Raw genomic sequence first — 14,388 nt, 5'->3', positions numbered from 1 at the left:
CACCCACCAGAGACCACTGGATTCTCTCCCCAACCCCGCCCGGCCCTCACAGGCACCAGTCACGCGAGTGATATCAAGCTGGCCATGTCCCCGGGCAAAGCTCAATCAACCGCAACCACCCTGGCCACGCCCCTCCCCAGCGGACAATCACAATGCTGATCTTTCCTCAGTGACATCGAGTTTGACACCCCTGAACTAATAGATTCCAAGGCAGGCTCATTTAGTTTGTTAAAATTACTATAGCAGTTAGGTGCAAGTATAACATGAGACAGGAGTAGTGCATTTTTTTTCTAACCATTGGCTCTCCTTTTATTTTAATTAATGAGGCAATCAAGGGAATATCATTGCTAGTGCAGGAATACCACATTGAAGTGGGCTCAATTTTTAGATATGGCAGTAGGATTAATGTACCTGTGTATATTAAATATAAAAACACATAGAAAATCCAAGAGCTGAAATTTAGTAGTTGTACTATCAAATTTTAGAGATGCAGTTTGGGATGGTATGATGGTTTTAGAAATTATTCTAGAAGCCTTGATGTGTCCTATAGATTGCTGCCCCTCTTGTTGCATCGTATATTGTGCATCAGTGCTTAAAAAGGACATTTTAAATCCTATTCTCTATTATCACATTTTGCTATTTAAATTGTAGAATAGTGTTAGGATAACCTCTAATTTAATCTGATTTCATTTCATTTATTAAATTGGTGTGCTGTATAACTCTTAGTGGGTCTGTGTAATTCACAAGAAAAAAAAATTGGAAAAAAAGCAAAAACATTAAAAGATGGCTATGATGAGAAGAAGTGAACATAATGAAAGCAACCAACATGCTCACACTATCTACGCAAGGGTGTGAAACTTGTGGACTGCGGGCCGGATGGGTCACCTGCAGGCCATGCCCACCCCAGCTCCATGAAGGGGAAAAACATGAAATGTCACATGACGCAGTGAGTTTGACAGTGATCAACAGGGACTTCACTCACCTTTGCCAAAGTGATGTAAATAAGATTCTCTCATAGACATCAAGCTCAAAATGCCACATTTCGGAAATACATTTCTTCAGGCATTTTACTTTTACCTTTACCTTATCTTACCTTACTTTACTTCTATTGATTATGTTTGATAATGATATGATAGATAATGATTTTGACCCTGAGCATTGTACCAATTTCTGCTAGCATGGTGCTTGCATGCACCTACACATTTCCCTCTTTCTTCTCCCTGCTCTTCCTCCTTCAGGCAAAAGCTGCACTTTTCGTCCATTGCAGTGCCGTGCCCGGGATTTATTTTGACAGTGGCAGGGCTTGGGGGATGGTCAATACCCGTTCATGGTGTGACGGAGACGGTGGAAGGCAATCCCCCCCACCAGATCAGATCAGCCTGATGTGGGTGGAGTGGGAAACTGAGCAGCTGTCGTGTCCCACTCCTCCGCTGACGGCCGGGTCAGGGAAATCCGAATCAGGCGTGCCTCTGCAGCTCTGCCAAAGTCCTAGCAAAGTCCTCAGGGCAGGCAGGAGACCAGAAAGTGACTTCAGCAAGATATGTTTAGACTTTGCCTGACTCAGAGAATGCCAGAAAGCAGGTCCTTTATATAGGCCATGGGGTATGGCTCCATGACTCAGCACTTATACTGGCCTGCCCCTCCCTTCCTTCTGACGCCACCGCCTATCAATTCTTCTGAAGCGAGGGTCACTCCAGTCGGCAGCTGTTGGTAATTGACCTCCCTCAGGCTCACATGCTGTGGGGGAGGGGGAGGGGTCTAGTTGCTCCGTTTGCCTGGGCATGGAGCCAGGGCTGGGGCAGGAGGCATACTAGGACATTCCTCAGCGTTGAAGCAGATAAGAAGGCCCCGGCTGCAGTGAGGCGGGCAAGACACAACAGCAGCGCCAAAGTAGCTGCCCGCCCCTGCCTCGCTTCACCTCATCCTGCAGGCCATGCCCACCCCAGCTCCATGAAGGGGAAAAACATGAAATGTCACATGACGCAGTGAGTTTGACAGTGATCAACAGGGACTTCACTCACCTTTGCCAAAGTGATGTAAATAAGATTCTCTCATAGACATCAAGCTCAAAATGCCACATTTCGGAAATACATTTCTTCAGGCATTTTACTTTTACCTTTACCTTATCTTACCTTACTTTACTTCTATTGATTATGTTTGATAATGATATGATAGATAATGATTTTGACCCTGAGCATTGTACCAATTTCTGCTAGCATGGTGCTTGCATGCACCTACACATTTCCTCTTTCTTCTCCCTGCTCTTCCTCCTTCAGGCAAAGCTGCACTTTTCGTCCATTGCAGTGCAGTGCCGGGATTTATTTTGACAGTGATCAACAGGGACTTCACTCACCTTTGCCAAAGTGATGTAAATAAGATTCTCTCATAGACATCAAGCTCAAAATGCCACATTTCGGAAACACATTTCTTCAGGCATTTTACTTTTACCTTTACCTTATCTTACCTTACTTTACTTCTATTGATTATGTTTGATAATGATATGATAGATAATGATTTTGACCCTGAGCATTGTACCAATTTCTGCTAGCATGGTGCTTGCATGCACCTACACATTTCCTCTTTCTTCTCCCTGCTCTTCCTCCTTCAGGCAAAAGCTGCACTTTTCGTCCATTGCAGTGCCGTGCCGGGATTTATTTTGACAGTGATCAACAGGGACTTCACTCACCTTTGCCAAAGTGATGTAAATAAGATTCTCTCATAGACATCAAGCTCAAAATGCCACATTTGAAACACATTTCTTCAGGCATTTTACTTTTACCTTTACCTTATCTTACCTTACTTTACTTCTATTGATTATGTTTGATAATGATATGATAGATAATGATTTTGACCCTGAGCATTGTACCAATTTCTGCTAGCATGGTGCTTGCATGCACCTACACATTTCCTCTTTCTTCTCCCTGCTCTTCCTCCTTCAGGCAAAAGCTGCACTTTTCGTCCATTGCAGTGCAGTGCCCGGGATTTATTTTGACAGTGGCAGGGCTTGGGGGATGGTCAATACCCGTTCATGGTGTGACGGAGACGGTGGAAGGCAATCCCCCCCACCAGATCAGATCAGCCTGATGTGGGTGGAGTGGGAAACTGAGCAGCTGTCGTGTCCCACTCCTCCGCTGACGGCCGGGTCAGGGAAATCCGAATCAGGCGTGCCTCTGCAGCTCTGCCAAAGTCCTAGCAAAGTCCTCAGGGCAGGCAGGAGACCAGAAAGTGACTTCAGCAAGATATGTTTAGACTTTGCCTGACTCAGAGAATGCCAGAAAGCAGGTCCTTTATATAGGCCATGGGGTATGGCTCCATGACTCAGCACTTATCCAGGCCTGCTCCTCCCTTCTTTCTGACGCCACTGCCTATCAATTCTTCTGAAGCGAGGGTCACTCCAGTCGGCAGCTGTTGGTAATTGACCTCCCTCAGGCTCACATGCTGTGGGGGAGGGGGAGGGGTCTAGTTGCTCCGTTTGCCTGGGCATGGAGCCAGGGCTGGGGCCAGGAGGTGCTTCCTCCTGTCTGGGCATGGAGCCAGGGCTGGGGCCGGGAGGTGCTTCCTCCTGTCTGGGCATGAAGCCACGGCTGGGGCCGGGAGGCATACTAGGACATTCCTCAGCGTTCGGAAGCAGATAAGAAGGCCCCGGCTGCGGTGAGAGCGGGCAAGACACAACAGCAGCGCCAAAAGTAGCTGCCCCGCCCCCTGCCTCGCTTCACCTCATCCTGCAGGACGAGCCTCCCGCTCCACCCACCAGAGACCACTGGATTCTCTCCCCAACCCTGCCCGGCCCTCACAGGCACCAGTCACGCGAGTGATATCAAGCTGGCCATGCCCCCGGGCAAAGCCCAATCAACCGTAACCACCCTGGCCACGCCCCTCCCCAGCGGACAATCACAATACTGATCTTTCCTCAGTGACATCGAGTTTGACACCCCTGAACTAATAGATTCCAAGGCAGGCTCATTTAGTTTATTAAAATTACTATAGCAGGTGCAAGTATAACATGAGACAGGAGTAGTGCATTTTTTTTCTAACCATGGGCTCTCCTTTTATTTTAATTAATGAGGCAATCAAGGGAATATCATTGCTAGTGCAGGAATACCACATTGAAGTGGGCTCAATTTTTAGATATGGCAGTAGGATTAATGTACCTAAATATAAAAACACATAGAAAATCCAAGAGCTGAAATTTAGTAGTTGTACTATCAAATTTTAGAGATGCAGTTTGGGATGGTATGATGGTTTTAGAAATTATTCTAGAAGCCTTGATGTGTCCTATAGATTGCTGCCCCTCTTGTTGCATCGTATATTGTGCATCAGTGCTTAAAAAGGACATTTTAAATCCTATTCTCTATTATCACATTTTGCTATTTAAATTGTAGAATAGTGTTAGGATAACCTCTAATTTAATCTGATTTCATTTAATTTATTAAATTGGTATGCTGTATAACTCTTAGTGGGTCTGTGTAATTCACAAGAAAATTTTTTTGGAAAAAAAGCAAAAACATTAAAAGATGGCTATGATGAGAAGAAGTGAACATAATGAAAGCAACCAACATGCTCACACTATCTACGCAAGGGTGTGAAACTTGTGGACTGCGGGCCGGATGGGTCACCTGCAGGCCATGCCCACCCCAGCTCCATGAAGGGGAAAAACATGAAATGTCACATGACGCAGTGAGTTTGACAGTGATCAACAGGGACTTCACTCACCTTTGCCAAAGTGATGTAAATAAGATTCTCTCATAGACATCAAGCTCAAAATGCCACATTTCGGAAACACATTTCTTCAGGCATTTTACTTTTACCTTTACCTTATCTTACCTTACTTTACTTCTATTGATTATGTTTGATAATGATATGATAGATAATGATTTTGACCCTGAGCATTGTACCAATTTCTGCTAGCATGGTGCTTGCATGCACCTACACATTTCCTCTTTCTTTTCCTTGCCCCGTCCCACCCAACTCCTTCTCCCACCGGTATGTCATACAAATGCACACTTTTTTCCCCTTTGAAAAGAAAGGAAAACCCAGGTGGGATAAATTAGCTTACTTTCATTAGTGAATTGAAAAAGTTCTCATTTTTTTATTCACTACCAATGATTTTTAAATGGTTATGTTTATGCTATACCCATAATTACAATGAATGCTTTCAGTGAAAATAACAGGTGCTAATAATGTCATTGTATTCTTTTGTTCCTGAAAAAGAGACTGTGGAGGAGTAAAATTTTAAATATCATAAGCTCTTGGTGTTTGAAAATTTGTTGATATAAAAATCTGAGATACAAGCATAGAAAAGAAAAATAGTTTATATTTACAAATATGGGAATGTGCCAGGAGGAAGATTAATTTTTCCCAGGGTGACCTTTTTTTTTAGAAAAAAAGAATTTCAGTTACCGACTAAACACATCGTTTTTCTTCTTTTCTAGGTTCTGTATTTTGAAACTGCTTACATACAAGGAAGGTACAACACGGTGTCCACTTTGCAATGCCAAAGTCACTAAGAGGTAAATCCCTTCCAGCACAAAATATATTCCACGTGTTAGGAGACCAATGGATAAAATGCTGGATTGAATTGGACGACGAAGCAAAACTAGTCTCAGAAAGACTAGGGTACTCACTATTCAACTGCTAACACCAATCTGTGCAGTGAAGGCATTGATGTAAAAGGGTTGCAAATATTTAAAGCTTGCAGAAAAAGTTACTCTAGTTTATTGATAGGAGGTCCATCTAACATTTGTTGGCTTGTTTCAGAAGTCTGAGGGACGATATCTATCTTAAGGAAGTATCCAAAGGAATTCTAGAAACCATCCATGCTTTTGAGCGCGATACTGGACGGAAATGTAGGTATTGTGCCTTACCATAAACTTCATAGAAGGTTTTTTATTATCTTTTTTGTGTGATGCTGAATTGCACAACTGATCTTTGTGTTTTAAAGGTTGATTTCCACTTAATTTAAAATTCTAAATTGTATTATCTGTAAAGTTTGCATCTTCTTCAGCCTTGCTTCAGTCTCTGAAATAGGTACCATAATATATCTAATGCTACTTTGATTTTTGGGGCTACTGGTCCTTCAAACTCTTGCTATTGACTATTCTGGCTATGTCGGTGAATGCTGAAATCTGAAGTATGTGGAGACCATTAAGTCAGCCTACTCATGCTCTAATATATTTAGTACTAGTATCAGAAGTACAGCTTCCATACACCTGGCTCAAAGACCATAATTGGATTTGTTGTTTTGAAGCTCTGGCACTTTGTTTGTTTTCCTTTCCTTTTTTTGATTGATTAAGATCCAAGTTTGGATGATGTCTAAAGACACAGTCCAATTGGTGGAAGCATTTCGCAACTAAGAATGAGTATGCTTTTTAGGTTTTATATTTTAGAAATATATTTATTAAAAGTATTGCTATGATAAAAAATAGCTTGTATTCTGCAAATGTAGATTCATGTTCTTTGCCACTGCTAAAAGCCTCCCTCCCAAATTTAAATCAGAAGAATCACCAGAATGTTTGTATTATACCGTTCCATGTGCATTTTGGTTTTAAGTACACCAGAGCACAATGGTAGAAAATCAATGATTTTAAAATAAAAAAGCTAAACACAATTCAGTCATGTATAAAATACCTGGCAAATAAACATGCTTTGACTTAGTACTATAATTTTAATACTAGGGGGGCAGAGGTCGGCTGCGAGGTGCCTCACTTGTGGGGTGCCACAGGGGTCGATTCTCTCGCCCCTTCTGTTCAACATCTATATGAAGCCACTGGGTGAGATCATCAGTGGCTTTGGGGTGAGATACCAGCTGTACGCTGACGATACTCAGCTGTACTTTTCCACCCCAGGCCAACCCAACGAAGCTGTTGAAGTGCTGTCCCGGTGTTTGGAAGCCGTACGGGTCTGGATGGGGAGGAACAGGCTCAAGCTTAATCCCTCCAAGACGGAGTGGCTGTGGATGCTGGCACTCCGATTCAGTCAGCTGCAGCCGCAGCTGACTGTTGGAGGCGAGTTATTGGCCCCAAAGGATAGGGTGCGCAACTTGGGTGTTCTCCTGGATGAACGGCTGTTGTTTGAAGATCATTTGACGGCCGTCTCCAGGAGGGCCTTTCACCAGGTTCGCCTGGTTCGTCAGTTGCGCCCCTTCCTTGATCGGGATGCCTTGTGCACAGTCACTCATGCGCTCATTACCTCCCGCTTGGATTATTGTAATGCTCTCTACATGGGGCTCCCCTTGAGGTGCACCTGGAGGCTTCAGTTAGTTCAGAATGCAGCTGCGCGGGTGATAGAGGGAGCTTCACGTAGCTCCCACGTAACACCACTCCTGCGCAGACTGCACTGGCTACCTGTGGTCTTCCGGGTGCACTTTAAGGTTTTGGTTACTACCTTTAAAGCGCTCCATGGCTTAGGGCCTGGGTACTTACGGGACCGCCTGCTGTTACCTCATGCCTCCCACCGACCTGTACGCTCACACAGAGAGGGACTTCTCAGGGTGCCGTCTGCCAAGCAATGTCGGCTGGCGGCCCCCAGCGGTAGATCCTTTTCTGTGGGGGCTCCTACCCTCTGGAACAAGCTTCCCCCGGGCTTACGCCAAATATCTGACCTTCGGACCTTCCGCCGCGAATTAAAAACACATTTATTTATTCGCGCGGGGCTGGCTTAAATTTTATTGGTTTTAAATTTTTACTATTAATTTTTAGTGGGTTTTAGTTTTTATGTTCCAAAGTTTTAGGCCAATTATGTAATAAGTTTTTTAATTCGTATTTTAATTGTATATTACATTGTTTGTTGTCAAGGTTCCAGAAAAACCTCTTCTGCATAAAGAAAACTCAGAAGCCATTGTCTTTAAGAGTTCTTTATTAGCATGAGGAAACTGGCACACAATGAGTGAAATTCCAAAACTGAACTTCCGGATTCTTTTCCCAGTTATACAACCCCCAAGAGTCCCACCCCCCTGACCCCTTTGATGGTCACATGGTCCCACATTCTCCCAGTTCATTCGAATATCCTCTCGTCACTCTTCCTGCAGATGTGAACACCATCCGACCTTGACCGTCTGAAGAATGTTACCATACCCCTCAGCCCCCCTTATTCCCCTCAGGGGAAAAACATGGCAGCGTCTGGAAACGTAAAGTCTAGTATGGTTTCCAGGCCTGACATTTGTTTTACCTGGCTGTACACCGCCCTGAGTCCTTCGGGAGAAGGGCGGTATAAAAATTGAATAAATAATAATAATAATAATAAATAATAATACTATCTCCAAAGTTACCACTCTGCATAAGTACCATGAGGCTTTATCCCTTGTGCTTTTTAATAGAACGTACAAAAATTAACGTTCAATTCTTTGAAATATGATAATCTGGTTTATTTGTAAGTGGCCCAGTAATTTAAATGATTTCTCTGAATTAGTTCATACTGTTGCAGATTGTTCGTGTTTAGGAAATTAACTTGCAAAAATGGTAGAATAAGCATTATGACATGATTTACAGGAGAAATATAATGTTTCAGAATTTTAAGCCAAATACTCTCATATGATACGCACATGTGGTGTTTCTATGTGTGCGTGTATCTTTGTATGTAAGTGTGTGTATGAGTATAGATATAGATACACACGCACAAATGTAGGTCTTGGCATATTCGGGTCTTTTCCTGTGTAAGGTTGAGAGTATCTTAGCAGCGTTTCAACGAGGTCTCACTCATCATCTTCAAGCTGGTGCTTTCGGCTTCATGCTTGTGCAAGCAAAGCGTGGTCGGACCTGCCATCTTTCTATAAATACTGGTGGGAAGGTGGGGAGTGTTGCTGTGAGCGGGTTGGTTGGCTATGTGGTTGCATCTTGACTGGTAGATGGAGTGGGTGTTTGCAGATTGGTCGGCTGTTTCCTAGCATCCTATGTGGGTGTGGTCTTAGGTTTTTGTTGTTGTAATGACCTGGTTAATGGGCTGTGTGGAAACATCCTGAGTTCTGGGAATGTGACCTCCTGTAATGGTAATGGGCTTCCTGGAAATGTCCGAGTTCTGGGAATGTGACCTCCTTGAGTCTTCTGCTGTAACATCCTTGGTAGTAGGTTGTATTGTAATGTCCTGAGCTTTGGTGTTGTGGCCTCTAGAGTTCTGTGATGTGATGTCTTAAGCAGATAGCTGTGATGCAGCATCCCTGGGTTTTGGTTTGGCTCCGAGTCCGAAGTCTTGTCATATGTTCCTGGCATGTATCAGCTTGCTTTGTGTGGGGCTCGGAGGGGGGCGCAGCAGCCAGTGGTGCCAGCATGGTCTGGCTTCTGGATGGTGGTTGTGTTTCATCTTTGGGATGGGTTTGGGTTTGAATCTGGTGAGGATGATTGGTGGTGGCGTCGTGTGTTATCTTGGGTCCGGTATCAATTTTCATGGCTGGGACTCGTTTGTTGACTAAGGCTAGTTTGTCTGGTAAGTGGGAGGTGTCGTCCCATTTGTTCATGTTGTGGGGGTGTTTATTTTGATGGCTTCCATAATTATTCTCTTGTTATAGTGTTCAGTTTTGGAAATTAATTTGGTTCCTTCAAAATCAATTTCATGGCCTGTGGTTTTAAAGTGCTGGAAAAGGGAGGAGGTTTTTTTCTTCTTTTCTGACTATGTTCTTGTGTTCTGCGATGCGTGCATTTATTCTCCTATTAGTTTGTCCAATGTATGTGGCTGGGCAGATTTTGCATGGTATTTCATAGACTCTTTGGTTTTCTAGATGGATCTTATCTTTGGGGTTTCTTAAAATGTTAGCTATTTTTTGGTCTGTGCAGAAGGTTGTCTTGATATTTTGTTTGTGGAGAATTTTGCTGATTTTATCTGTGGTGCCTTTGACGAATGGGAAGAGGGTGATGCCATTGTCTTGTTCTGTGTCTTGGTTCTTGGGCAGTCCAGAACTCAGGACATTTCCAGAAGTCCATTACCACTACAGGAGGTCACATTCCCAGAACTCAGGATGTTTCCACACAGCCCATTAACCAGGTCGTTACAACACAAAAGACTAGGACCACACCCACACAGGATGCTAGGAAACAGCCAACCAATCTGCAAACACCCACTCCATCTACCAATCAAGATGCAACCACACACCTAACCAACCCGCTCACAGCAACACTTCCCACCTCCCCACCAGTATTTATAGAGAGACAGCAGCTCTGACCACACTTTGCTCGCACAAGCATGAAACCGAAAGCACCAGCCTGAAGATGATGAGTGAGACCTCGTCAAAACGTCGCCAAGATACTATCAACCTTACACGGGAAAAGACCTGAATATGCCAAGGCCTACATACCTATACCCGTGAAAACCTACGAAATCACACACAAATGTATATATCTGATTACCAGGGTCCCTAGAAGTTGAGATCAAAGCCACTTTATTCCTGTAATCAACATCACTGACTACATTCTGTTAATAGCAGTGGGAGAATGTTCTTTCTTAATTCACAGGAAATAGACAAGGGTTTCAGGTAACCCAGTTTCTCAGTTGTGAATTTTAAATCGTGAGAACTCTTTGCTTCTATAAAATGGTATTTAATAGATTGCATAAATCAAAGTCCTTTAAAAATCATCCCATAAGCTGTAAAATCTTTACCTACAACAACTATTATGTTTCAGGGTGACACTCTATTTCTCTCAGTTACAGATGATTTGTGTTACCCCAAGAAAGTGTTAGAAACTGTTTCTGCTTCATCCAAATATAAAGAACAACCGATTATTAATTGTAAGGGATATAGAGATAGATCGAAACATATGAAGAAAGAAGAAAAGAGAAATACTGAATCGGTAATAACATTTTTCCTTTCTTTTCCCTACATATTGACATTGCCCTCCCAATTGTTAACGTATTGGTTCACTTTTATTTTCATTTGAGAAGTTATTGCTTGAACTGAACAGACTGGGAAAGTGCAAAAATACCTCCTATTGCAATAGATTAATTTCAGAAGTTTCTGAAAGAAAAGCTGTGCTTCTTGCTTGTGATTGAAATTACTGCTGTAAGGACGCTGTAATTCAGGAAAGCTGCAATAAAGAATTGCAGTAAGAGACTCTGTAGAATAAATATCGGACAAATAGCCTTGGTCATATGAAATCAGTTTGTTTCCCTGATTGTTGTTCTCCCATCTTCTGTGTCCTGATCTGACTTTTAAGTCATACAGTTTTTCCCTTAGGGAATATTCATCCCACTGATGGTATACTATGGGCCAGTTATCAGTCACAGCTGCTTCTCCGGGTTCACTGCCTGCTGACAATTGTTGGAAACAAGTTTTTTTTCTGAGTGAAGGTTTAAATTATGAATGTTCGCGGCATCCTGAAACCGAGGGGGTGGAATAGGAGTATGTAAGGGGATTTAAGATGCGGTGGAAAGGCCATGAGTATTTTTGACTTTGTATGTCACTCAGTGCTGGGTTTCCAAGCTTTCCAGGTTAAAATGCTTCAAACAAAAACTGTGTTGCTTGTGGTTTCTTGGTGCTGGATGCACGGAACTTGACAACTCTATTCTACATCTAAGGACTATATACACACAGTATATATTGATTCTAAGCTAAGAAATACTTTGTTAGCTTATACCAACCATCTTTCAGTATCAAAAGGGTATATAGAATATGACTAGGCTAAATGGCTAGCTAACACTATTTTTAGTGCTTTGCTATTTTATGTTTTTGAAATGTTTTTAAACCTCTGATATTAAAATCATAGCCAATGAACTATGATTATTAGGGAGATTGTAAGTGCAGTTAATGATTAATTAAATCTATTAAAGTTAGAATGCTGCTCTGTGACTATAATAGAGATAGATTAAAGTTGATGAACTGTTGCAGGAATTAAAGGAGATGAAAGGATTCTATTTCTTTCTAAATGCCTGACGACCATTTAAGTAATATTTGGTTGTTGAAAAAAACAGGCACCAAATACATGGTGCTATATCACTATTAAGTCATACAGTTTTTCCCTTAGGGAATATTCATCCCACTGATGGTATACTATGGGCCAGTTATCAGTCACAGCTGCTTCTCCGGGTTTCACTGCCTGCTGACAATTGTTGGAAACAAGTTTTTTTTCTGAGTGAAGGTTTAAATTATGAATGTTCACGGCATCCTGAAACCGAGGGGGTGGAATAGGAGTATGTAAGGGGATTTAAGATGTGGTGGAAAGGCCATGAGTATTTTTGACTTTGAATGTCACTCAGTGCTGGGTTTCCAAGCTTTCCAGGTTAAAATGCTTCAAACAAAAACTGTGTTGCTTGTGGTTTCTTGGTGCTGGATGCACGGAACTTGACAACTCTATTCTACATCTAAGGACTATATACACACAGTATATATTGATTCTAAGCTAAGAAATACTTTGTTAGCTTATACCAACCATCTTTCAGTATCAAAAGGGTATATAGAATATGACTAGGCTAAATGGCTAGCTAACACTATTTTTAGTGCTTTGCTATTTTATGTTTTTGAAATGTTTTTAAACCTCTGATATTAAAATCATAGCCAATGAACTATGATTATTAGGGAGATTGTAAGTGCAGTTAATGATTAATTAAATCTATTAAAGTTAGAATGCTGCTCTGTGACTATAATAGAGATAGATTAAAGTTGAGGAACTGTTGCAGGAATTAAAGGAGATGAAAGGATTCTACTTCTTTCTAAATGCCTGACGACCATTTAGGTAATATTTGGTTGTTGAAAGAAAACAGGCACCAAATACATGGTGCTATATCGCTATTATCTACTCACCCACATATTTCAAACTACAGCTCCGCATCAATGGTGGATTGCTACCGGATCGGCCGAACCAGTAGCAGCGGCGGGATGCTCTGCCCACCTGCCCAGATACTTCTGCGCATGCACAGAAACATCATGCACACGAACGAACCAGTAGCAAACTAAATTGAAACCCACTACTGCTTCTCACATTTGATGTTTTCCCCCTCTAGGTCAAACTATTTGCATGTGACACTTCTCTTCATTTTGCCACAGAAAAATGCAAAAGTTCTGCAAATACCAAATACATATATTTAAAAAAACGTCTATAGTAAAATTGAGCAATGCAGGATCTTAAAGGAACAATGTTTTAATAATATTATTCTGTAATAATGTTTTGTTTTCTTGGCAGGATCATAACCCAATCTTGTCACAGAACAATAAAAATGAATCAAAATATTTCTTCAGAAACAAAAGAAATTCTAGTAAAACTATGGTTTTGGAAATCAATAAGGAGCACAGTAAGTAGTGGTAGTACAGGTAGTCCTCACTAGTGACCATTCAAAATTATAATGGCACTGAAAAAAGTGACTTATGACCATTGCACATCCCCATGGTCATGTGATTTACATGCGGATGCTTAACAACCGACTCATGATCTTTTCCAACCTTCTGACAAACAAAGTCAATGGGGAGATCAGATTCACTTAACAACTGTGTTATTAATTTAATAACTGCAATGGTTCACCTAACAAATGAGTCAAAAAAAGTCATAAATTGAGGCAAAACTCAATTAACAAATTTCTAACTAAGCAACATAAATTTTATTCTCAGTTGTGGTCATAAGTTGAGGACTGCCTGTAAAAATGCTTTCATTCTGTGTAGGTTAATTTTAAGGCACCATGGTCTTTTATCTTCTTAAATCTTCCTGTTTTATTTCCTTTATTTTATTTTTCTAATAATATTATGATGCAATTAATAATGCTAACAAGAACATCATTAGCTTTCCACCTGGCCAAAGCTACTGGAAAGATAAAGTTTGTGGGGGAGCAGGCTGCTCAGAATAATAGCTAGCACCTGTGCTGCTTTCTGTCCTGTCTCTTTTAAGCCTTTCCCCAGCCAACACAGTGCCCTTAGCTATAAAAGCTTTCATAAGAAACAGTTGCCTGTGGTGAAAGTGCCTATGAGGAAGAGATGTTCTTGCGAATTGATTGTGTGAGGTGTCTCGGGAGCTCTATGTGGTTATTGACTCTTGTGTTTGGATCCCATTATATTAGTATGGTTAAAAAAAAAATCCATGACACACATCCCAGAGGTCTTTTTCCAAAAGGCAGCTGGATTTCCTTAGGTTCCCCCCCGCCCCTTGAAAATGTTTTTCTTCTCCTCCAAAAAGCTTCTTAAATGAGTGATGGGGAATGGAAGGATCTGAGTGCAAAGAATATAAATCCTTCCATTTTTCACCATTCAGTCAGAACTAAAGAAATTTCTTGGATGAGAAGAGAAACATTTTCAAGGGAAAGAAAAACAAAGTCCAGTTGCCTTTTGGAAAAGCACCTTTGGGACAATCATGACGGGAATTATTGAGAATCTCCAATAGACAACCCATAACATAGCTGAACTGGGATTTATAAGTCTTCGTTACATTCAAGTCCAGTATGAGAGCCATTACAGGCACCAGTTCTCTTGCTCTCTCTCTTACT

The 14,388-nt window shown here is 41.7% G+C and overlaps 1 protein-coding gene across 3 annotated transcripts in view; it reads left to right on the top strand.

Annotated features, from left to right (window-relative positions):
- Positions 1 to 14,388, top strand: part of BRCA1 (BRCA1 DNA repair associated) — a 90,168-nt gene that overhangs the window by 13,097 nt on the left and 62,683 nt on the right. For all 3 annotated transcript variants that reach the window (XM_058182898.1, XM_058182899.1, XM_058182896.1), the window contains exons 4-7: positions 5,433 to 5,510; positions 5,758 to 5,846; positions 10,630 to 10,775; positions 13,101 to 13,209. In XM_058182898.1, the coding sequence (XP_058038881.1) occupies positions 5,433 to 5,510; positions 5,758 to 5,846; positions 10,630 to 10,775; positions 13,101 to 13,209 (422 nt within the window). The remainder of the gene's footprint in view (positions 1 to 5,432; positions 5,511 to 5,757; positions 5,847 to 10,629; positions 10,776 to 13,100; positions 13,210 to 14,388) is intronic.

The sequence above is a fragment of the Ahaetulla prasina genome, chromosome 4 (assembly GCF_028640845.1).
Source record: "Ahaetulla prasina isolate Xishuangbanna chromosome 4, ASM2864084v1, whole genome shotgun sequence".
Taxonomy (NCBI): Eukaryota; Metazoa; Chordata; class Lepidosauria; order Squamata; family Colubridae; genus Ahaetulla; species Ahaetulla prasina.
The sequence above is the reverse complement of the archived record's forward strand: the minus strand, read 5'-3'. Positions and strand labels throughout refer to the sequence as shown.